General features: G+C 36.8%; 4 protein-coding genes, 1 long non-coding RNA gene and 1 pseudogene across 12 annotated transcripts; 3 read left to right on the top strand and 3 right to left on the bottom strand.

Annotated features, from left to right (window-relative positions):
• Nucleotides 1-5: 5 nt before the first annotated feature.
• Nucleotides 6-1,098, top strand: LOC108851477 (uncharacterized). The gene is made up of 2 exons (XR_001949316.2): nt 6-450; nt 736-1,098. It is a non-coding gene; the product is annotated as an uncharacterized LOC108851477 (long non-coding RNA).
• Nucleotides 1,099-3,752: 2,654 nt separating this feature from the next.
• Nucleotides 3,753-7,443, bottom strand: LOC108855552 (uncharacterized protein At2g33490). Of its 2 annotated transcripts, none has more exons than XM_018629399.2 (11): nt 7,202-7,443; nt 6,931-7,003; nt 6,635-6,709; nt 6,391-6,452; nt 6,222-6,290; nt 6,116-6,144; nt 5,685-5,892; nt 5,373-5,600; nt 5,184-5,237; nt 4,128-5,081; nt 3,753-4,034 (listed from the first exon to the last, which is right to left on the bottom strand). In XM_018629399.2, exons 1-11 carry the CDS (start codon nt 7,310-7,312, stop codon nt 4,023-4,025), a joined length of 1,875 nt encoding a protein of 624 aa, XP_018484901.1. In that variant the 5' UTR covers nt 7,313-7,443; the 3' UTR covers nt 3,753-4,022. The 2 variants fall into 2 exon arrangements, with proteins under 2 accessions (XP_018484901.1, XP_018484902.1); XM_018629400.2 differs by having other exon boundaries at nt 6,635-6,729; nt 7,202-7,259.
• An 816-nt stretch (nt 7,444-8,259) lies between these two features.
• Nucleotides 8,260-10,734, top strand: LOC108850925 (autophagy-related protein 9-like; annotated as a pseudogene).
• Nucleotides 10,735-11,327: 593 nt separating this feature from the next.
• LOC108855178 (uncharacterized) lies at nt 11,328-15,100 on the bottom strand. Of its 2 annotated transcripts, none has more exons than XR_008945367.1 (8): nt 14,294-15,100; nt 13,884-13,958; nt 12,543-13,561; nt 12,334-12,469; nt 12,043-12,257; nt 11,900-11,959; nt 11,725-11,778; nt 11,328-11,642 (listed from the first exon to the last, which is right to left on the bottom strand). XR_008945367.1 is itself a non-coding variant. In XM_057009617.1 (8 exons), the coding sequence occupies exons 4-8, from the start codon at nt 12,436-12,438 to the stop codon at nt 11,583-11,585; spliced, it is 495 nt and encodes a 164-aa protein (XP_056865597.1). In that variant the 5' UTR covers nt 12,439-12,469; nt 12,543-13,557; nt 13,884-13,958; nt 14,294-15,085; the 3' UTR covers nt 11,328-11,582. The 2 variants fall into 2 exon arrangements, 1 of the variants encoding a protein (XP_056865597.1); XM_057009617.1 differs by having other exon boundaries at nt 12,043-12,258; nt 12,543-13,557; nt 14,294-15,085.
• A 4,456-nt stretch (nt 15,101-19,556) lies between these two features.
• On the top strand, nt 19,557-21,757 carry LOC108850924 (autophagy-related protein 9-like). Of its 5 annotated transcripts, none has more exons than XM_057009564.1 (6): nt 19,565-19,709; nt 19,806-19,882; nt 20,193-20,791; nt 20,864-21,103; nt 21,186-21,365; nt 21,440-21,757. In XM_057009564.1, exons 4-6 carry the CDS (start codon nt 21,014-21,016, stop codon nt 21,551-21,553), a joined length of 384 nt encoding a protein of 127 aa, XP_056865544.1. In that variant the 5' UTR covers nt 19,565-19,709; nt 19,806-19,882; nt 20,193-20,791; nt 20,864-21,013; the 3' UTR covers nt 21,554-21,757. The 5 variants fall into 5 exon arrangements, with proteins under 5 accessions (XP_056865541.1, XP_056865542.1, XP_056865544.1 ...); XM_057009563.1 differs by having other exon boundaries at nt 19,806-19,925; XM_018624376.2 differs by having other exon boundaries at nt 19,806-19,991.
• A 416-nt stretch (nt 21,758-22,173) lies between these two features.
• On the bottom strand, nt 22,174-23,975 carry LOC108849269 (F-box/LRR-repeat protein At2g29930). 2 transcript variants are annotated; one of them, XM_018622818.2, is made up of 4 exons: nt 23,465-23,975; nt 22,962-23,392; nt 22,723-22,863; nt 22,174-22,638 (listed from the first exon to the last, which is right to left on the bottom strand). In XM_018622818.2, the coding sequence occupies exons 1-4, from the start codon at nt 23,883-23,885 to the stop codon at nt 22,282-22,284; spliced, it is 1,350 nt and encodes a 449-aa protein (XP_018478320.1). In that variant the 5' UTR covers nt 23,886-23,975; the 3' UTR covers nt 22,174-22,281. The 2 variants fall into 2 exon arrangements, with proteins under 2 accessions (XP_018478320.1, XP_018478319.1); XM_018622817.2 differs by having other exon boundaries at nt 22,962-23,975.
• Nucleotides 23,976-24,645: the final 670 nt, after the last annotated feature.

The following is a 24,645-nucleotide window of genomic DNA, read 5'->3' as shown; positions in this document are numbered from 1 at the left end:
AGATTTTGATTTTTTTACACCCCGGGACACATTCTGAGTTCTCAATTTCAAACAAAAGCACATCTCACTTGAGAGGTACTTTTTTATGTGTTAAAGACATGCAAGCCCTTATAATAAATGAAACCAAACCAAACCAATTTTTTTCCTAAACCAAATATAACCAGACCAACTAATATGAAACCCTATCGATCTATCTCCCTCATTTCCCCTCTTTTCTCATGCTTTATCTCTCTCCCAGCTTAACGGCGGAGACTAACAAACCCTAGTTTCAGACTCACCTGTTTCACCTCTACAATCCCACCCAATAACTGTATCTCTCTCCCAATGCTCACGACAGACTCTGAGAACCATTGTTTCACCGGCGGCGTGTCTGTAAACCCTAGTTTCTCCGGCGACGTATCTGAAAGGGCGTAGTTTCTACGACGGCGTATACATCCTCAGACATGCGAGGTTAAGTAATCTGACATAAACTCTTTCTCGAATCTGGTTATGAAACCAATCTCTTAGATCCTTGCGTTGAGTTCCAGATTTATTTTATAATGGTTTTCAAGATTTCATATTGAGATTCACTGTTTCTTTTCGTGTTTGTTTCACTGTTTTTTCGTTTTTTTGGATGATTTTCGACATTCACTAATTTTTGATTTCTTGAATAAAATTTTGTGTTCTTAGGAAAAAATCAACCTTTCTCTTCAGTAAAATTATCACATTCACAATCGGTTTCTTATCTTTTTGTAGGAAACAACAAACCAGACAACTTTGATGCTGCTGCTCTTGGTTAGTTTCAGCGAAGGAAGAAGAAGCGCACGTAAGCTGTTCGACAAAATACTTGTGACGAATTAGGAGCTGCTGGTGATTGGCATGTTTTGTTTTGTCTACTTTGGAGTAGGCACTTGAGTACTGGAGTGAATATGTGTTATTTGGAACGTTCTTGGGCTTGAGGAATATGTGAATATGTGTTTTGTCTACTTTGGAATAATATGTGAATATGTGTTTTGTCTACTTTGGAGTAGGCACTTAGTACTGGTTTTTGGTCTCTCATCAAATGACCTCTTAAATCAAAGTTTTGGGCTTTAGTCTTTCTCAAACCTTACCATCAAACGCTTGAATCCATGTTTGGATGTTTTCAGATAGTGAAAGAACTAGTTCTCTATTTGTGGTTAAAACAATTGTTTCTTTTTTCGGTTTCTTGTGACCCTGTGTAAATTTGATTATAGTTTTTCTTAATTTGTTTTGTATGACATAATAGTCGCCTCAAAATGAGAATTTTTGATGATGATAGATTTTTTTCAATTCGTCTTGTTTGTATGTGTTCGATTCCCTGTCCACAAATTTGAGAAACTTCTTTTTTTTTTATTTGTGGACATGTTGGCATCCACATCTGACATAATTTTTCTTCCCACCGGACCATCGCCTTCCACCGAAGCTAGCTGTTCACCACATACATGTTTTCCAGCGAATGGCTCAAAGCCTACTCCAAGCCAACAACACCCTCGAACACATTCCCCCTGATCACAATCCTCCATGTCCACAACTCCACTGTCCACAAATCCCATGTCCATAACTCACCTGTCTACAACTTTCTTGTCCACAACTCGCCTGAACATGTTTCCTCGTCCCCAGAAACACTTTTATTTCTTCCTATCCTCTAGGAGAAAGAAACAAAGCACAAATTAACCTAAGTTTCTCTCCAGCGCAATCCTCAGAAAAATAATTGTCTTTCTTTTTTCCAACGAGAGAACAGATCTGCATTCAATTTACGTCCTTGTTAAAACCAACGCTCAAAGACTTTTAAATCTGACCGCATGATCTAAATTTCTTTTATCTCATCTAACAGTGAGGGAAAGATCCCTAAACAGCTGGCAAATGTTTTATTGTAATAAAGCATAAAGACAGCTTGCAAACCGGTTTCCTAACCAAACAATAACCAAACAAAAACTTAAGTCTCGCTTCATTAAGGGCATAAACGTGAAACCACCCCACTAGATCCAAAAAAATGTGTTTCACCAGCGCAATGTGTCTTTTCTTGTAATCAAAACTCAAAATGTGCCTTTTACAGTAATCAACTCTAAGATTTTTTTAAATATATGCTATGGTATTGCTGGCAAAGAGAGGTTCTTAGTTGTAGGTTGTAACTTAAGAGAAAGAGAGACAATGGGGCCTGAGAAGGGAATCTCTGAGGAGAGATAGAGATGTTTCAGATCGAAAGTGACATCAAAGTGTGTTTGTATGTGTGGGTCTCCTCTCTCCTTCTCTACCGAAACCAAATATACCACGTTGCTCTCTGTTTTCTTGTTTTTTTAGTTTCAATGAGACAATTCCCAATCCAAACCATACTTTTCTCAATATATTTTTAAAAGATAAAATAATTTTATTATAAAATAATTTTTACTCCAACAGTATAATTCCATAACAGAGTTATTTTATTATAGAATTAAACATATAATAACTTTACCTTTTATTTTACAGAGCAATCTTACTTTTTCATTTTAAAAGTAGAGTAAAATATGATATTTTTATATTTCACTATATAATAGAATATTTCTACTTTTTTAAAAAAATAAAGAAGTAAAAATAAATTTGTATTGGAGATGTTCCAACAAATTTCGTTTTTTGCTGAGTATTCATGATTCAGTTTCTTATTTATTATTTTGGTATGGTCTCTTATATCTCAAATAAAGACTTTCATTTCACTCTAAAATAAAATATCACTGGATCAACAATTAAATATATTATAAAATTACTTTATTTTAGAAAAAAATAGAATAAACTGTTAGAAATTATGTAAAGGCATCTCGAAAGAGATGTGAAAACAACCCCCACTATATTGTTAAAATTATATTGTTAAAATTTTACTTTTCTTCTCTAATGTGACGGTAAACTCAAAGGCATTATAGTATTTTACTGTTTTTACAAGAATACTACACTAAATATAGTGTAACACTATAGTGACAGAATAATTTTTTAATATTTTTAGTGTTTAAGTAGTTTAATCGATTATGTTTATTTTTATAAAATTACAAATAAAATTCAATGTTATATAATTATGATATTAAATTTACTTATCATAAATACTTATGTATTTTCTAAACTTTAGTTAATATAAATTATTAACTAATGTAATACATAAAATTTATTTAAAATACATAAAAGTACCCAAAAACACCAAACAAACATAAAAAGTGCTTACAAGAAAATAAATTTGCAAAAAAAAAAAAAAATTACTTGTGTATGTTATAACTTATAAGAATAATATGTATTTATCAAAAATACTAAATAGTTAAAAGAATATGTTATTTAATAATATAATAATAAAAAATATTCTTTATAGTGTGATATCTATTGTTGTGATTGGAGATGAAAAAAAATTTGGTGCTAAAAGCACACTAAAAATAAAATAGTTTGAACACTAAAATAGTGTAGCTGTCGGAGATGGTCTAATGGCAGACTAAAGATCCTTTTAAGTATTTCTTCAACGTTAGGTTAACATGTGAAACCATAAGTGAGCTACCAACTCTCTTTTATTCTACATCACCAACCTTGTAAACGTTAATTATCGATCGTCAGCTGGTTAATGTGCCTGCTTTTGTCTTATTTTGTCTGATTTGGTCGTAGATGTCTTTGTATCCTTGAAGCTGAAACTGCTTTTCTTTACCTTTCTGAGTTTATCCAAGGGTTCTTTATCAAATAAGTCAAACTCGATGTTTACTAAAGAGTGGTAACCATTTGGAGAATCTGACTATTTAGCAACCAACTAATTCAACAATTATACTTATTTGAAAATTCGTAGTTTTTCATTGTTATAAATGACTCCAATAAATAATCGTAATGTTGTTATAAACCACTGAATGATTATAAAAAACAAAAAAATTACTTGGCAATTCCTTGTCACTGTTTGGCTCTCTTTCTTTTTTTCTTCAGCATTGTCAGAACAAAACAGGAGAGATATTTACATATCTGCAACTAGAGGGAATGTCTTCCTCCTCCTACAAGCTTTTAGGCAGAGCTACAAACAACTTACACCTTCAAGTCCTCCTCTGCAATAATTCACACATTAGAACAAATATCAGAACGCTTACGGATTATCACACCTGAACAGTTCAGAAATGTGTAGAGAATCTATGGTATACCTCTTGTTTGGACATGGTTGGGTGCTCTGCATGCTCGGTAATAGCAGATGGAGGTGGATGGACCAATGACATTGGGGTTAAAGGAGGGGAGGCAGTGCTTAACTTATTAGCACCCAGACTCGTCTTAGACATATCTAACTCTGTTCCTCTAAGGTTGCCAGTAGGTATAGAGCAGCTACGAGTGATTGCAGGTGGTATTGGGAGAGGAGATGGTGGAGTTGAAATAAGAGGTTTACTAAGCAATTGGCTCTTCGAAACCAGAGGTGCTGAATATCCAAATGCCCTCGAAGACTTAGCAGAGCTGCTTGGTGGTGGTGGTGGTGGTCTAGGAAGCACATGGAGCTCACTTATTTTCGGGGTTGAGACAAATGTAGGGGAAGCAGTTGGAGACGATGTCAACACTTTCGGTAACTTGGAGACTGGACTTCTTGGGATTGGACCCGAGTATAAACCAGGCGTTGAAGAGAGAGGCTTGTTAGGCAATGGTTTACTTGTAATTGGACCAGAAAAGGATCGTCTCTTGAGTGACCCGATACGAGAGTACAAGAGTCCATCTGTCGAAGGCCGAGGCAACCGAGAAGATGTGTTCTTGTTACTCTCTCTCAGAACTTGTTCTTTCAAGGCTGTCATAGGTCTGGAAGAAACCTTTGAGGGTCCACGAGTTTCCAGCGGGGATGAATGCCAAATGTTTTTTGTTATTGCCTTTGCAGGATTAGATGAAGTCATGTGGTTGGTGTTACCTAGACGCGTAATAGATGAGGGACTTTTAGCTGATTCCACAGGTGTTGGCAATGCATAAGTGCTGAATTTTCGTGTCAGAGATGATCGCATCCGTAAAAGCTTCTCTGAAGGAGGAGTTGTCCGGTTCTCAGGAAAAAGGGGTGCTGACTGGCTCTCTATCCTAACATCTCTCCTATAAGAACGAGATCTCCCGTAGCTTGCTTCCACATTTTCCTGATGAGAAAAAAACATCATTGAACAATGAGCATCCTGAGAAATTTTCTGAGTCATTTGAAGGGAAAAGTAGACAAGATATGATCCAAAGTAATATGTTACCTGCCCAGTTTTTACTCCTGGAACTAGTGGAAATGTGATGTCTGATTGACCCAACTGCATGCATTAAGTTGGTCACGGTTAGGACAAGCATTGGCAATGGCATACATAGTATCACTACCCTATGACCGATCTTCAAACGGATAAACAGGAAATATCACCAGAACTGTAAATATATGAAAAAAAAATTACCTGTGAGGAGACACTAGGTGAAGAATCTGCATTTTGGTCCTTGTCATTCACTCTATATTCAAAACTCAATTCTCCATCATCATTCACCTCAGAATCATCTTCGTCGTTGTTTTCATCATCATCTTCCAATCCGCTGAAATGGTAATCGATATGCTGCGACTCGGTTACCATCTTTACATGTGGCTCTACTTCTTCAAGGGAATCAAGAGCCTTCTTGAAGAAGCATAACTGCAGAAACACATAAAAAGGAATATTAACTCCGGTGCTCTGGTGATCGAAACAGAAGGACAAGACATGGGTCAGGATGAAAACCTGCGCTGCATGGTGCCGTGCTGCCTGAGTCAAAAGACTACGTGTTTGCCCTTGTTTCAGAGATTTTAAGCGGAACACAAACAAAGTTGTCTCGTTATCGTATTCCTCGTGAGCTTGTTGTAGTTGCTGCGCCGAAAAAGTTTCTCCTTTCCCACCCTTGGACCTCCCTTTCTCTTTCTGCCTTGTAAGCATGCCTTCATAAACATCCCTGAAAGTTTAAAGTTCCATGAATTAGAATTACTTTTTGCCTAGTAACATGAGCGAAAGTCTAGACTAATGTTTTCTAAAAAGTGAACAAATATTGGCACTCATCTTCAACGTAGACTCTTTATTTTGTTTTTTTAATTACAGTAATATGTGTTTTATATTTCAGGTACGGTCATAGATGTGTAGGTGTCTAGAAATGAAAAAGATGGCAACGCGAAAACAACCTTTTCTCATCGCAAAGCCGCATCATTTCCTGCATCACAGTTTAAAACACATTATTATCATCACTTGAAAGGGCTGAATAAGCAAGGATATCAAACAACGCTCTACCTCAACTATGCGGAGTTCATTAAGAAGTGACTCTGAGGGGACTGTGATTGTTTGGAATATATGAGACCGCTGAATAACCAATGTAAATAGTTAATTCACCTTTTGGTGCTCAGACAAAGGAAAAAATCAGTTGAACCAGTTTGCACCAGATCTGAAAAAAAAAACTCACATATTTATCAACAAGTTTTTGCAGTTCAAACTGCAATTTTCCAAGCATAAGCAACACTCTACCTGCATAGAAATAAGAGAAGCAAAAAATTTTGATTATATGGAAGCAACATAAAAGAAGCTTCAAGGGCAGAAAACTTGGAAGCAGGATAAATGGAGAACCTCCCTGGCTCAAACGATTAAACATCAATAAGGAAAATAATAAAACGATGTAAATTTCAAGAAAACTCCTTGGCAGAACTTACCACTCTCTTCATCATCATTAAGTGCAGTTTTCTCAAGAAGACAAGCACCAAGTTCTCGCAAAGATTCAGAAAATTCTGCAAGAAGCAAACGAAATCTGCAAACGATAAGGATAAATAACATTTACTAACAGGTAGACGAGGTTCATCTCCATAAAACAGGAATGAAATGCAAAGGAGCTAAACTTAAAGGTCACTACTATTAAACTAGCCAAACGAGAATGCAACAATGCAAAGTTCTAGAGCTATATCTACTAATCAACCATCTACACGTTATTTAAGGAAGAAAAGGATTTTACCATAAGCGCTATTAGCAGTAGCAGCCGCAGCAGAGAGCAAGCTATCATAGCAATCTCTCATCTCTTCAACCTCCTGGCAAAAAAAATTCACATACAAACTACACATTGTTACAGATCCATCACCACCACAACCTAACACAGCTACTTCTCGTGAAATCAATCACCATTCGCTATTATCGTTCTCACTAAGCCCTAAATTGGAAACTAATTCAAAACGAAGACAATAGAGAGAGAGAGAGAGAGAGAGAGAGAGAGATGACGATTGGGAGACCTGCGAAGCCTGGGCGAGCTCGTCCTTCTGAACGAGAAATCGAAGATCTCTCCGATCCTTAGATTCGTGTTTGTGAAGCACGCCTCGCAAGCGTCGGAGAGAGGTTTTCATGGCTCTTCTCTCTCCGGGGCGAATCAGAGTAAGTAGAGAGATTGATCGCTTCCGCTTCGCTTCGTCTCCTTTTTCTCAACAACGTAACAAGAAGAAGAAAAAAAATTAAGATTGTTTAGAGGAAAAGGTAACCCCCCCCCTTTGAGCCTTGACTTGGTCGTCTCTTTGATTCCTTTTTCTCCTACTATTATTTAATTTATTATTATTATTGATTTTCTTCACATTCTTCTCGCTCATGTTTACGTCACCAAGTGTGATTAATGATGTCAGCACAACGTGTTAATTTCATTTCACTATTCTATATAGAATTTCTTAGTTTAAATATTCAAAAAATTTATGAAAATAATTTATGAGAAATTTCGTTTTTACTTTTATTACCTGTGTATAAGTTTAGATTTCATTTTTAAATTTGGGAACTAAATCAAAAACATTAATTTGAGATGTTAATATATTCATATTTTAGATTTGTGAAAAGTATTTTTTTAATAAAAATTGAAATATATATTTATATTATTTTATTAACTAACTCATATTATAATACAATATTATATATTTTTAGAAAATAATTTTAATAAAGTAATCATTGTGAATTTAATATGTATTAGGTTGATTTATAATACTTTGTTTTATGGAATTTAATACATATGTTCATATATTTTATAATCAACTTAAACTTTTAAATAAACATAAATAAAATAATAAAAAATAAAGTAATTTGTTATTTGATGTATTTTGCATGTTTAGTTAATCAATAATAATCAAAATAAAATAATACGTCTCGGCATTATTTACAAACCAAAATAACCAATTCGAACTAAAACAAACTGAGGTTTTGATCAGAGTTTATTTCAGTAGCTTTATTATTCTCTTTTTCTTTGAGCTTTTATGTTTACACTTTCATATATCTTCGTTCTGTTCTTATCTCAATCCCGACTGATTACTGATTTCATATATTTTTAAAAGCAATTGGCCCACTTGAAAAGGTTGTTCAGCTGCAAAGCTCGCAGCGTCTTTGTGTGGTTAAGGATCTTTCAGCTCATGATAATGTTATGCGACTTATGCGGAAAGAAAACTACTTGATTGGTATACTCAACAAAGGTCCTTTAGTCATCTTTCACCTCGTGTTGACAATGACCCTTGAGTGGACTCTTAACTGGTGCATATTGCAGAGCATGTTCGACTGGTATATGCTAATCTTTGATCTAATCTGAAAGTTACAATCCTTCCACATGCTGAGTATTGTCGTTTTTCTAATTCAGACGTTTTGATTCTGCAGCAATTTTCGTGTTAGAAGGGACTTTGTATCAAACCCTGAAACGCTCAAGAAGCGGCTGTTTGTGGTTGGGCTTGCTATGCTTCTGCTGTCACCGTTCCTTGTCATCTTCGTGTTGGTGTATCTATTCCTAAGTCATGCTGAACAGTTCTACAATCATCCGAGCACTTGCGTCTTCTAGAAGATGGTCCAATTTGTCTAGATGGCTCTTCAGGGAGTTCAATGAGGTAAGTTAACTTCACAAAACTGCTTCAGTGTTGTTGTTGCCTTCTTCTCTAATCTGTTTTTTTTTTTTTGTTTCTGCAAACAGGTTGATCATTTATTCAAGCATAGGATTAACAGCAGCGCGGAACACGCGTCCCAGTATCTGAACCAGTTCCCCTCGCCTATCATCTCCATCGTTGCAAAGTTCGTCTCGTTTGTGTCTGGCGGCTTTGCGGCTGTGTTAATCATCATTGGGTTTCTCGAAGAATCACTTGTAGAGGGCCATGTAAGAAGAAAAAAATCCTTAACGACACAAAAGAAAAGCGTTTAGTATAGATACATTGTTGAATTTGTTTGTGTGTGTGTGGCAACTACTTGTGTAGATGTTCGGTCGCAATCTGTTCTGGTATGCTGCTGTGTTCAGAACCATTACAGCCATTAGCCGGGCTGCTGTCTCGGATGAGCTTCTGGTCCTCGATCCGGTGGGAACTATGGCTGCGGTGGCGCAACACACTCACTATATGCCTAAGAGGTGGCGTGGTAAGGAGAACAAAGATGATGTCCGTTTGGAGTTAGAAACCCTGTTTCAGGCACCAAGCTACACAATGTTCTTGTTACTTACTTAATGGATAAATGGTTCTTAATAGAAGTTCATTCACTGCAGTATACAGGAATGATGTTGCTGGAGGAGATAGCTTCCATTTTCATCACACCGTTTTTGCTGATGTTTGTTGTGCCAAAGGTATAAACATCTCGTCATTTGCGCTAGTGTGTATACACTGTATAGAGATCCCACATCAGTATTAAGAAGTTTTAACACATTTTGAGTTCACCTTTGCAGCAGGTTGATGATATACTGCAATTCATAAGAGATTTCACAGTTGATATTGAAGGTGTAGGCAACGTATGCAGGTTTGGTTCTTCTAAAGAATTGTTTTTGATCTTTTCTCGCAAAAAAAAAAAACACTTTTTAAGATCTTTTTTGGGGTATTCCTGTTGCAGCTTTAGTGCTTTTGACTTCGAGAACCATGGTAACGCTAAGTATGGTTCACCGTGTAATGTGTCTCGTGACAAGAGAAGCTCTCAGGGGAAAATGGAGAAATCATTCTTGAGGTTTGAACCATTATTTTTGATTTTCTAAGTGTTCAGTGTTATGTCCTCTCTATATATAAACAATGAAGTGTTTTTTTTTTTGCAGTTTCCAGAGTAGTTATCCATCTTGGGAATCAGATTCTCTAGGGAAGCAGTTTCTATCCAATCTCAGAACTTTCCGGGACCGAAAGCTTCAAGAGATAAACACAAGACACACATACTCTTCTCCTAGCAGGGGGGCGTGGCGAGAAGCTCCGATCTTTCGTGCTGGTGGTCATATAGATAATAGTAACAGCGTTTTATACAGAGACGTTCCAAGGAATCCACGCAGTCACGCTGATTCCATGTGGCTGATTGATTCAGACCAGAGGAACCACCCTTACCTTCTTGACTGGTACTACACTTCTCAGCCTCACAACAGAACTGATCATCACCGCCCGGTGGAGAGAGAGAACGAACTCTTGTTTACTCCAACTCCAAACGCTGCGGACTGTTGGCCTCCTAACTTGGGAGTCCGTGGTGGAGATATGGAAGCAAGCACGTCGGGTCAGTTCTTCAGAGACAGCATTCTTCGCCAGCCCCAACCTGAAGTAGAAGAAAACTATGGACATCATCATCCTCTTGATGGTAGGAGCCAGTGGTGGGGAAGAGGAGACGGTTCTCACAACGGTGCACCTCATCCCGCAACGGCTAATAGCTTCTTTGTTTTAAGCTAACATTTCATAAATGTTCGTTTAATAGTTTTCCTTTCAAAAGAAATGAATTACTGTACTGTTTTATTATTTTATAGGATATAAATGATAAAACTTTTCAACTAATTTTAAATTACAAAATACTTCAATTATTGCTTTAACATATACTTTTTTTAATATTTCATTTTCTGTTAAATTAAAACACAACTTTTTGGATGAAGACAAAATGAATCACAGTTTTCTTTAATAAAAAATGCTGCATTTCTCTATTCAGTCAATTTTTTTCAACTTTAGTTACGATATTTATTTTATTCTATAAAAAAGCTATGCTTAAATTTTTATTTATTTTTAAAATTAAAAAATACTTCAATTATTAACATATACTTTTTTTAATATTTCATTTTCTGTTAAATTAAAACACAACTTTTTGGATGAAGACAAAATGAATCACAGTTTTCTTTAATAAAAAATGCTGCATTTCTCTATTCAGTCAATTTTTTTCAACTTTAGTTACGATATTTATTTTATTCTATAAAAAAGCTATGCTTAAATTTTATTTATTTTTAAATATATAAATTTATTAATTGATAAACATTGTTTGCTTACCTATTTCATCAGTATTAATTAAACAATAGTTATGAAATAAAACATTAATTTTGAAATTACAATACTACAAAGAAATGATTCTTGGTATCATATAATTATTGTAAGTATTTTTAAAAGTTGAAAATACTATTTTATGGAATGGATGAAATAGTTAATTGATTTTTATACGATTCAAAATTAGCTGAGGTTTTATTACTAAAACCCTACATCTACTAGTCTCATAGAACTTTTTGTTTTTGGTAAAGGATGTTTTTGGTAACGAAATGCAACATGCAACAATGTTCTCAACATGCAACAATGTTCTCACAATCAACCATCCACTAGCCCCAAACTAATGCCCACAGAAACAGACATTTTCCACGCACCAAAGCACCAACCTATTGCCCTCTCTTCTCTCACATCCCTAACGTCTTCTTTGAGGTGGCTTATACTTTGCCCCCTCTCGCAAATCGGCCTCATCTATCTGCACCATTGAGTATGTTATTAGGAAAGATGAAAGAGTAACAAACCATCAAGAGTGATAAAAATTTGCACAAGACATATACTTTTTGCCTGAAATAACTCGTTTTGCCTTTTCCTCCAGGAGTGTTATCTTCAATCTGAATCACCAAAACCATCAAGAGTTAACAGAACAGTAACAAACCTACAATTCCTCTTAGTGAACAGATAACCAGTCATTGAGAAATTGTACAAGATATAAAAATTTGCTAAGACACATACTATTTCACTGTAGTACACTGTTATCGCTTTGATTCTGCTTCCAATCTTGTTTTCTTGAATCTAACATGACAACATCAAAAGTTAACTCGTCATGAAACAGTGAAGACAGAAATAATCTTGTAGTCGTATTGACAATGACTTACCACGATATCTAGAGGAGGCGAGGTAAGATAAGTGAGTTCTTCCAACTCATTTCGATCAGTATTTTTAGGTAAATACATGATGATCTTCTTCGTGATGGTTAGCGCAGTCTCAAACAGTAAGCGCCCTTCTACGGGTTTGATCATGTTAAGTTTGAAATCCCCACTCCTTTCATATCCGGGTCCTCCCCATGGAGGAGATAGAAAGAGAATATCTCCTACAAATATTTATATAAAAATTAGACAATAGGATGTTATAGTGGGGTGGAGCTAAGCGAAGAGAAAGTATACTACCTTAAGTGTTGGAGCCAAACGAAAGAAGCTGTCACATACGTATTCAATTTTATCAGCTACCCTATAAACCTCTGCATTGTTCTGTCCCATCTCGATCTTCTTCATGTCGATATCTATGGCTATCACACATGGACAGCTAAAGCAAAAAACGTTTCAGCAAAACATTTCAAAAATCAAAATTAAAAGCTATAGAAAGGAAAAGGTCTTACACTAGTGCAAATTGTATGCTATTCCCACCACAACCTGAGAATGCGTCTATAACCAATTGTCCATTGCATTTTTCTGCTTGATTTTTGGCAATTACTTCAGGCGTGATTGAGTACCACCCTTCCTCATCAATCTGAATGATGTCAGCCTGGTATAGAGAGAAGAGAACTGTGGGATGCTCCTTGTACCGGGAGATGTCAAATAAGAATAAGAAGAAAAAAGAGGAGGAAGGTCCTGTGGGTGCTTCTGCTCAAGCTCAACCTGATGCGAAGAAGAGCGGCTCTGTGGTGACAGCTGCTGAACAAGTAAACCAAATGTATTCTCCGATTAAAGTACCCTCTGGTGACATCTCCCGGAGCCGCTCTTCTTCGCATCAGGTTGAGCTTGAGCAGAGGGTACTTTCATCGGAGAAAAGTCACCAGAGGGTACTTTAATCGGAGAATACTTTTGGTTTACTTGTTCAGCAGCTGCCACCACAGAGCCGCTCTTCTTCGCATCAGGTTGAGCTTGAGCAGAAGCACCCACAGGACCTTCCTCCTCTTTTTTCTTCTTATTCTTATTTTTCTTCTTCTTCGGCTTCTCCTTGTCAGTTGGTTCAAACAGCTTTACAAGCTCATCGTCGGTCAGTATATTCTGACCTGTTTTTCCTGCTGTTTCTCTTGTTTCTACTGCTGTTTCTCCAGCTGTTTCTCTTCTCTCTGCTGCTTTTTCTCTCTTTGCTGCACATCTTTTCGAGTGTCTATCGTAACTTTTCAATCTACTGGGATCGTCTATAGAGCTGACCAAAGCGTTGAAGATTCGATCTGTTTCTGACTTGCTAATCCGATCCTCAATTTCAACGAGATTTTCCTCTTTATGTTGCACCTCTTCTTTGCTGAAAAAGTCAGCAAAATAGGTCTGATAGCGAGAAAATAGCGCATCACTATCTTTTTCACCAGACTTCTTCATCGCAGATATCAGACGGTCACGGAAAACCGTGGCCCTCACTTGGTCAATCTCCACACTAGACGACATCAGCTGACTTACACGGCAATCAAAATCAAAATTCAGAATCAAAATCAACTAAGCTATAACTTGAGAATCAACTAAGCTATAACTTGAGAATCTAAATACGAATAAGCAATGCTATTCATAAATCAACTACGAATAGCTATAACTTCAGATCGAGTACGAGAGATCTGGAATTTTGAAAGTGTACCGAAATAGAAGAGAGCTATAACTTGAGAATCAACTAAGCTATAACTTGAGAATCTAAATACGAATAAGCAATGCTATTCATAAATCAACTACGAATAGCTATAACTTCAGATCGAGTACGAGAGATCTGGAATTTTGAAGTGTACCGAAATAGAAGAGACGGAGAGAGATATGGTGCGATTACGTCTTGATTAAGTCCTGATTAAGTTCCTTCGATCCCCCTGCAAACAGCGAGAATCTATTAGGTTATCGAACGATAAAAGCACTAGAACCCTAACTACAAGCACTAAATAAGTAACTGAATTTCTATAGCGATTGTAGCTCGTTCCTATGGCGATCAACTACAATGATAGGCAATGAAGTTACTGAAAGAGAAGGAGAGGCGGAGCGAGAGCGAGATTAGCAATTCCCAAAGAAAACTCGAATACAAGAGAGTGTGGTGCGAGATTATCAGGTAGCAGATCACAAAGAAAACGAATATGGAGACGGAGCGGGAAACAGAACTATGATATAACAATTAAAAAAAATAATAATAATAATATTATAAAATAACAACCTCGGTATGGCTTCGACGACGTCGTTTCGTATGAAGGGGATGGATGCAAACCGGCCCCACCGGTCACCACCACACGAAGAACGTTGAGTTTCAGACCCAGAGGGATCTTTCCTCCCACCGATCCCATTACCAGTAGCTTCTCGTTCGTATTCGATCCTTATCATAACCCCAGAGACTCTCGCAGTGCTTTCTCCACACACTCTCCCCCGTCCCCGAACCTCGTCGCGCCGCCGAGAGATTCCTATCGGAAGCGGCCGATCTGCCTAACTACGGCTTAGCAGTCCTCCGTCTCGTCGCCGCCGTCAACTTCAAGAACCACCTCCGCTCGCGGTGGCTCCCTCCGACTTCTCTCCGATGGTCTCCCTCATGCTCTCCTCCTCCCCTCGGATCCAGAGCCAGCTCAGCGAAGCCCTAGCCGTCATCGGTAAGCACGATTTCCCGAGAAACTGGCCTTCGTTGCTTCCAGAGCTCGTCTCCAACCTCTCAAGCGGATCCGAGTTGTAAATTGGAATGGGTTGGGTGGAGGATGGAGAGAAAAGCGTGAAACATACGGTGGCGATTGCAATGCCGACAAGAACGAAGACGAGTCTCTGTTCCCTTAACATGTAACGGATCGGCTTGATTGGCTTCCGATAGTAGGCTTGGGCTTCTGGTTTCTCCATCTCGTGTCGCCGAACTCGCCGGTGACTCAGTCGGCTCTAATGGCTTACTTTTTGGACAATACTGAAAACCCTAATGACTTAGTTTTTGGACAATACTGAAAACCCTATCCTAATAGTTTTTTATTTTATTTATATATTACAATGGTTTTTTTCCTCCATTTCTCATTTTTAAAACGGGTTTTTAAAACCAACCCAAACACCGAACCGGTTTGCCGGATCACCGGGTCACTAGATCGACCGCGGGTAAACTACGGGTAAAAAATGAATTAAAAATGAACTAGTTTTATTATATATTGTTTATATTAGCTATGAAAAAAATATAGAAACTAAAATTATATATTTTCTAACTGTTTTTAAAAACATAAAATGTATAAATATACAAAATATCAAAAAAAGAGTTTCGACTATTTTTTTTGTAACAAATTAATAGTAATGACATCTCGAAAATAGCAAGATATAAAATGCATAAATATTTAAATGTTTAATATGAATAATAAATTAAACTTCAAATCCAAAATAAACCAAAAATAAAACATCATTGTAATAAATTGTTCATAACAAACATAAAGTAACACCAAATTACATCAACTAATTTTGATCATTTCTATCAGCGTTCACTTTTCTTTTGATGGCATAGTGAAATCTTCATCAAAATCTAAAAAAATTAATTAATATTATGTATGATTCAAAATTATTAATTGAAAATTTAGAAAATAAAACAGAATCTAAAAATATAATTAAAACTAAAAAATGTAAAAAAAGTTATTTTATGGATTCAACCGTTGGTTTAACCAGTACCAGGTTTTGGTTTTAGTGGTCTTTTCCGGGTTTTTACGGGTTTTTAAGTTTTGGTTTTTTCCCAAAATCTGAACCGGATTTATTTTGGGTCATCGGGTTTACCAGTTCAACCGCAGGTCCGGGTCGGATTTCAAAACACTTTCGAATTAAATCAAATGGTTCCCCCCACCACCCCCACCCCAACCTTTTTTGAAAACTCTTAATATTAAAATAAAGAAAGAAAATGTTTACAAAAGCCTTAACAGCTCTAGTTACTTCTAATGAAACACATATCAACTAAAAGAGGCCCAAAAGCCCAAGATAATGAGCCCTTTATCAGGACCCAAAAAGTTACGGAGAACCGAGAAGTCAAGGCGTAGAAAGCAAGTTACCGTCTGGTTTTGTGGAAGAAGCTTTGGAGAAAGACTGTGGATTGGTGGCTAAGTGGGTTCCTCAGCTAGAGGTTTTATCACACGACTCTGTTGGATGTTTCGTGACGCACTGTGGATGGAACTCGACGTTGGAGGCGTTATGCTTAGGGGTTCCATTGGTGGGGATGCCTCAGTGGACGGATCAGCCCACGAACGCTAAGTTTATAGAAGATGTGTGGAAGATTGGGGTTATAGTGAAACTGATGAAGAAGGGTTTGCGAGTAGGGAAGAGATAGCGAGATGCATTGTTGAGGTTATGGAAGGAGAGAAAGGGAAAGAGATGAGGAAAAATGTCGAGAAGTTAAAGGTGTTGGCTCGTGAGGCTATCTCTGAAGGAGGTACTTCCGACAAGAATATTGATGAGTTTATTGCTCTTTTGACTTGAGAACTTGAAACTGAGATGATCCGAGTGTTTTTCCGTTTGTTAGTTTATCACCTAATAACATCTTCGACGGTCGGTTACATTGTGTCTCGGTTAAAATTCTGCTCTTTTGTACTAATATACTTGAGAAATCATCTGTTAGGCTGAGATGCTTGGTATATGAATTTTGTGTTGTTAAAGAAGACCTTGGACTATGAGACAACAAGATTAAAGAGGTTTCGTGCTACTGACATGAATATGATACATTGTAATTTCGTAATGCTCCAGTTCTGTGCATTATAGAAGTCTATATAGCTCAATGAAGTATACTTTCAGTTTCCGACAGTAATACATTGTTCTTACACAACAAGACATAGACATATGGGAGAGGGCGCACCGTTTCTTTTAGTATTCTTTGCACCGTTTTTATAGTAAGCATGAGAAAGTGAGCTCTTGAGTTGCTGAGTTCTTTCAGTTTCTGAGTTATACCTCTCCCGCTTCTCTCTAATATTTCCTGAGAAATCATCCATTTGGTTTTAGAAATAAACTCAAGGAATATGTGAGAGCTTAATTGGCCTTGGTCTACAAAAACACACGGGACAGAATTTCTTAAAGTACAAAATGAAAAGGAATATTGGATAACTTTGTAGTAATATCGATTAACAACTAGTTCTAGATTAGCAGTTAATACAAGTTCGTTAGACATAGAAACCAATGTACGAATTATAAAAGAATGTTTAGACGAAGAATGTCTTCGACGATTAATCTAAATGTGATGACGTCGTAATGTAAGCAAAGTCATGTATAACTTTTTCTTAATATAAAACGATCAATTTTTATTTTTGTAAAAAGTTGGCTGATATGGTTTTGGAATATCAACTTCCAGTGGATAGATCTTTCCTAATTATATATTATCGTTTCCGGAAAAGAAAACTTAAAAATCTCTGCAGTAATTTATGGTAAAAGGTCTCCACAAAAGCACAAAGACAAATGAAGGTGTTCATATTCTTTGTACCAGAAAGAAAATAAACGAATCTTACAAATAGAGGGGAATCGAAACTTAGGGTTTTGAAGTCTCACCAAAAAGGGAACTGAGTCAGATATTGCTTAACAAAGTGGCAAAGCTCTCTATTTTTTCTTTTTCTTCTTTCCCTGACATAAAATATTTTTACTATTAGTTTATTACTTATTCGAGAAAGGCTCATTCAAAGAGAAAAATAAGAAAACTATAAGACTTAGGAATGCATGATGGAACTAGTTGTGGTCCATACAAGATCTAAGGAATCTAATGATTATTGTCCTTATAAAGAAAAAAGAAATCTCACTCAATCTCTCTCTTTCTCTATACAAGTTCCATTTCTTCTTCTCCTCCTTTCTTCTTCTGACATTTGTTTGATTTGGGGCCTCGGGGGCTCATTGACCCTCAAACTTTGAAACTTAGTTTTCCAAGGGATTTCCTCCATTTATTTCGTATGTATTATTAGTATCACTCTCTTTTCTAATCTCATGTTTTGTTTGTATTTCACTTATTTAATATATATGATAGATTATAATGTTTTTTGGTAAAATTAATTGTAAAATGTTAATAATGTGTAAGTAGTGATGGCATTGGACAAAGTAAAGTGGAGCTTTGTAACGAATAAGATGAGGATAGTCAATAAAGATGACCGGCCTCTAGTTGTTAATAGTGAAGATAGCTTATATTATATGTTTTGTAATCAACTGATGAACTTTTTGTTTCGTCTTTATAGCTATGACTCACCAAATTTGAACATTGGAAATAGAGGGTTGACTGGAGAAATTGTTCTTATAAAATGGTGTGTATTCGGAGAGGCTTTAAAAGATTTGATATTAATTAATTACGGTACCACTCCGTTACATACATACCAAATCTACAGGAAAAAAGATTAGTGAATCCAAAGGAAACACATGCAGTAGAGTTTTGAGTTTTAAACTTTGAAGAAAAAGGGCAATGTCAAGAAAATCTAAAATGTGAGATTTGTTAAATAGATTACTTTGCTATCATTCTATTTACTACACATCCACTTGAGCTCATAGTTTAACTACACTTGAACTTCATAATGTAAGTTGTCCTAAAAAGAATCTCAAGGGCACGATGTAGCCACAGCTTTCTTGTTCTCTTCTTCTAGTTGCTATCGGATCGTTTGTGGAGATGCCATTTTGTTTATGCTGCGTATATATAATAAAACATGTTTGAAATAAACAATCGAAACAAGTACTTAACTGTTAAAAGAATCACCATACTAGTAAAATCTCCACTAGATGATCTTTCTCTCAGATACCCATTCCGGTACAAGCTCTTAGAAACATCATCTGAACTTGTATCGCCGCTACTTCTTTTCTGCTAAGGAGCTGCAGTGAAGAGCCGAGCAGGAGTTGAAGCACCAATGACTGGTGTGAACTCCATTTTAGCAGGCGTTGAAAGTACACTAGCTGGAGTTTGGGGGCCAAGTTAATCTTAGACAAGACTTGGTGTTAGTGCTATGCTAATCTCAGGTTTCACAGGACTTGATGGGGCTTTGAATAACGATGAAATCAAAGAAGCCAATCTCTTCCATGAGAGAACTGAATCTCCTAACCACATCCTTAGAATATTCATTTGGTTTCCTTCTATTGAAGAGCTCTGGAAGCCTGTTCCTCTGGAACATCATCCCCCTAAACACACAATTAGTAAAGGATAATAATCCTTTGTTTAGAGTTATAGGGCTTCTCATGAGGTGTGCACGCATATTACATACTACCTGAAGTAGTCTTACTAAACTGCGCCGGTGGCCTACTAAAAATAATTGGCCCATGATAAAAATTCCTCTCTTTTTTTCTTTTTTTTGTCAACTGATAAAGAGTCTTCTTTAAATTGTTTTTAAATACGGACGTTCAAAAAAAAAATTGTTTTTAAGGTGTCGATCCAGACGTTCAAAAAAAAAATTGTTTTTAAAGTGTCGTACATATGATTTTCCAAAAAAAAAAAATCAAAAAGAAAAGAATTGATTTTTACTTATTTTATTTTATTTTTTAAACCTAAGATGTAACGAAGGAAGGAACTTGGAGGGGTAAAAAAAGAGAAGGAAGAGGAGAAGAAAAGAGGGACTCGTCGTGATCACGTATTCTTTGGTTAAAGAGTAATCCGCAGCAAGAGAAGAGAAGAGCCCAAATCGAAAATTGAAGTAAAGTCCTCCAAGGCATAAAGGATCAATTATATTATTTTATCACTTCCTCTTTTCTTCCACGCAAACCCAATTAAATTCTTCTGCTTCGTGTAGAATTGAATCGATGTTCAAAGTAGACAAAGCTCTTCTTCTTCTGCGTCTGCTTCTTTAAGGGAATTGTGTTTGATCAAGTAATGTTTGTTTGTGCAATGGTTGCCCCCCCCCCTGGATTGTGTATATGTTACTCTCTTCCCTGTGCTCGAATGTTTCTTAAATTGCATCGTTTCATTGAATAAGAAAGTAAGTTTTTGAACTGAATAGTAATCTGAGTTTTTAAGCAAAAGTTAGGTTGGGTAGTTTATAGTTTCTGTTATCGTTGGGAACAGTAATAAAAAAAGCATGTCTTTTTAGCCTCAAATTCCCTATCCTTGACTTGCCTGTGTGTCTCTAGTTATCTCCCTTATGTCTCTGATATGGATACTTTTATTTATCCCTTTGCAGGATCTGTTACTGCATTCTCGTGAGGCACTGTTTCCAAGTGGTAAGCGCAGTGGGGAATGGACTGGTTGTGTTGGCCAATTGTCAGTCTTTACGAATGATGAGTGGGGGCCAAAAACCTCCCAAATGTATTCAACTTTTTCAAATGGCGACGTGGTGAACCATCATCATCATCATCATCAGCATCTTTGACTACTGGATTGCTCGATAATGCGTCACACGAGATCGAGCTATCCAACTACGGTGGGGGAGTGAGTACCAAGCCCCGGAAGCGAGAGCCCTTCAACGGAGAGAGCCTAAACGTACAACCAGTCGCTGATTTGGACCTCTTCTTCGAGAAGCTCTACAGCTACTACAGAGACAAGGGCCTCTCTGGTGTATTATTGTCAAATGGGCTGTCGAGCTTCTGAGTCTTGTCAAATGTGGGATAGATGCGGTTGAGCCGTGTGATCTTGTCAAAGAAGCTATCCATGAGCACCCTCTGTCCCCTTTCACGCTCACAACCGCTATCATCGTTGGGTACTTGGCGCTCTTCTGCTTCTTAAGGTTCTTTGCTCAGTTGAAGGATACTCTAAGACTTCCCGGCACTTTTATTACAACAGGTAAAGTTTTAAAGAGGCAACATTGTTATGAACAGTTTAGACCATAACCTATTGTGTTTGTCAAATTTGCAGTCTCCATGTTACAGACAACGAGATCCTGACTATGCCATGGGAAACAGTCCTTGAAAAGGTTCAAGAAGCGGCTGTTTGTGGTTGGGCTTGCTATGCTTTTGCTGTCACCGTTCCTTGTCATCTTCGTGTTGGTGTATCTATTCCTAAGTCATGCTGAACAGTTCTACAATCATCCGAGCACTGCATCTTCCAGAAGATGGTCCAATTTTGTCTAGATGGCTCTTCAGGGAGTTCAATGAGGTAGTTACCTTCACACAAAACTGCTTCAGTGTTGTTGTTCCCTTCTTCACGAATCTGTTCTTTTTTTTTGTTTCTTCTACAGGTTGACCATTTATTCAAGCATAGGATTAACAGCAGCGCAGAACACGCGTCCCAGTATCTGAACCAGTTCCCCTCGCCTATCATCTCCATCGTTGCAAAGTTCGTCTCGTTTGTGTCTGGCGGCTTTGCGGCTGTGTTAATCATCATTGGGTTTCTCGAAGAGTCTCTTCTAGAGGGTCATGTAAGACACCCTTAAAGCAGTTTAGTAGATGCATTATTTCTGGTTATTGAAGTTTTTTCTGATATCTTGTGTAGATATTGGGTCGCAATTTGTTCTGGTATGCTGCTGTGTTTGGAGCCATTACAGCCATTAGCCGAGCTGCTATTTCGGGTCCTCGACCCGGTGGGAACTATGGCTGCGGTGTATGAAGAAAACTAAATCACTAGATAGTCAAAATATTTTAACTATATAGGGAACACCTCTTTGTAACCGAGAAAGCCAAAAACCAATTTGTGATGAACGTACATGGCCAAGCCAACGTTTTTTTTTTGACCGAACAAGTCAACATTAACGTACGTATCTTTATACTTGTAGATATTACAATACTAAATGTACGTGTATTTCTATCACCTTTTAACTTAGCTGTTACATTTGCTTATTTATGCGGAGCAAAAGCTCAATGCATTTGTGATGGACTTTGGGGGACATGACTCATTAGGATGAGTTTCTAATAGCAAACAAGATTGAGCCTACGTTTAGATGTTTGATAAAAAAAGATAACATGGTGAAGAAGAAGTTGAATGAGATGTGGATCTTCGTTTGTCTAGACTTCAAAGTTTCTTGTAGTGCTGCCCTCAAAATATTATTAAAGTGTATCCTAGGAATCACATCATCAATCCACTTTCTCAACATAGTTCTGCTCTCTCTATAATTTCTGCCACCAGAATCAAATGATAAAGCATATTATCTTCAAATCAAGATTTTTTTCTTTCTGATCTTTGAAGACATACCCGCACTGACTTTTAATATCTGACATATAACTCATACCTGACGCTCCCCTCAAATAAATAGCAAAGTATAATATCTTGATTATCCTAATAGAGTTTATCATCCAAAAAAAAAAACATTAAGGATGCTAACGATTTATAAGAGGTAATCAAAAGAAATGGATTTGACAACTTGATGAAGCTCTGGGAAGCTTAGTAAGAGCATTGATGATTCTCTGGTGGTAGTCCTTGTTAAGAGCATTGATGATTCTCTGGCAAGTCTTGCTAACATTGTTGTCTTCTACGCGATTCAAAGATTTGACACCAACCTTGACAGTTTCAAGACATTTCAAATTTCCCAAGAAATGCTTCATCTGATTCAGCTCTCTCTTAGTTCCTCCATACCCTAAAACTTTTAGCACCTTCACTTGACATGTCGATAAACAACATACTTTTCCCTTCATGATCTTCTTTTTCTTCTTCCTAGCGGTGCAAACACAGGCACTTGTAACTTGGTGCACAAGACCCTGAAAGCATAGCAACACAGTAAAAACCCATGTACAATCAAACATTACGTGTGTCTTTCTCCAACAAAACTGGTACTTAATTACCTTGATGACTAAGGTTTCTAGGTTGGGAGAGTTGTTGAGAAGAAGTGGCACCACTTGCCATCCTCTTTCTTTGTGACTCTCAAAAGACAGAGTAAGGAGCTTGTGAAAGACAGGCATTGATTTACAGTATAGGTGAAACACCTGCAGATTTATTATTATTTATTTATCACAAACCAAAACAAATATATATATATATATATAAAAACCCAGAGACTTTGACAAAAAATAACAAAACTGACCTCAAGAGAGTCAGAAGACAAGTGAAGGGTTTTAACATTGCTTATCCCTGCAACCAAATTCGTAACATCAGGCAAAATATCACCTCCATCATCCTCACTATCATCATCATCTAAAAGTGGCTCCATTAGAATATCCAGCCTAGCTTCGACAAGCGAGCTCATATGATCAACATGATACAGCCTCGAGACAAAACTAGAATAGTCAAGATACACAAGACCCGGTGTTCGAAACACCTGACCGAGAATATGGTCAAGGTAACAACGAAAAGGGCAAGAGAAGGTAAGCCTCTTAACACAAGGATTCAACACAGCAACGGAACTACTAAACACCGTGCAACCAAAATCCGAGCAAGGATCGTAGCGTACGAGCAACTCCTCGAGGACAGGGCAGTCGGAGATGAGGTGTCCGTACATCTCGGGAATACCGAACCCTGCCGAGAGGATGAGAGAGAGCGTTTTGAGGTTTGGGAAAGGCACGTGACCAGGAGCGAAAGGATAATAACCTGCGAGACAGAACCCGTGGGATATAGTGAGTTTGACCAGCGTGTTGCTCGCCAAGTTTTCTATTCCTATGATATGATAAACTGAGCTCTCCAGGTGGAGTTCTGTGAAGCTGCTTAGCAGGACGGTGTAGATCCAGTCGTAACTGTAGTGCTTGTGTTTAGAACGCAGAGACAATGTCTTGATCTTGTTGCGGAACAAAGAAAGTGTTTTTTCGACTAGATCAGGGAAGCCAAGAGGGTCACGGGTTGCGTCGTCGCTTAGATAGAGGCTGTCTACAAGATGAAACAGATTCCTCCACCTTTTCGACAGAACCGATGTGGAAGCTGCTTGGTTTGTCGGAAGCAAGGAGAGGACTTTGCCAAGGACGTCATCTGGGAGACTGCTTATCGAATCATCGGTGGAGACTAGTTGGACAGACATTATATAAGCAAACACGATTCCTGTAGACTCAATCAAATTGAGGTCCACGATAAAAGAAAAGGTAGCTGAGCTTACAATTAGGAAGGAGATAAGAAGAAGACGGCTGTTGATATATATATATATATATATATATATATATATGTATATACTAGGGTAAAACCCAAGTAAATAAAAAAAAAGAATAAAACATATTAATTGGTAAAATATAGTTAAATAAATTTATACTACTGTATATTGAATGTTTTGTTATCTTGTTGAAAATAAATTTTTTATTATAAAATATTGTAATGCAAATGTTAATGTTTTGTCGAAAATAATTTGTTTGAAAATATTATGATACAAATGTCAAAAATATCATATTTTTGTTTATCAATCCTTTAAGTTTTCGTAGTTTATCTTATACATATTAATTTAGATAATACAAAACAATAAATTAACCGATTCACTATAACTTTTTATAATTGGCTAGAAAGTACCCCAAAAATATGATACTGGTCATTATGATACAAATTTGAAATATTTGACAAATAAAAAATTATCAAAAATGATTAAATTTTTTAAATATAAATTATTGTTTAGTTTTCAGAGTATAATTAGTTACTGTTTTATTTTTATTCTATAACTTTTTGTATTTGATTTCTATGTTGGTTATATTATATATATAATTAATCATTTATATTTAACGAATTTGCTATAACTTTGTTTCAATTTTTTTTTGTATTAGTATAGATTGTATTATTATTTTTCACTTTTTTGTTGT

Source organism: Raphanus sativus, chromosome 4, assembly GCF_000801105.2.
Source record: "Raphanus sativus cultivar WK10039 chromosome 4, ASM80110v3, whole genome shotgun sequence".
Lineage (NCBI taxonomy): Eukaryota > Viridiplantae > Streptophyta > Magnoliopsida > Brassicales > Brassicaceae > Raphanus > Raphanus sativus.
This window is presented reverse-complemented; position numbering and strand designations above follow the sequence as displayed.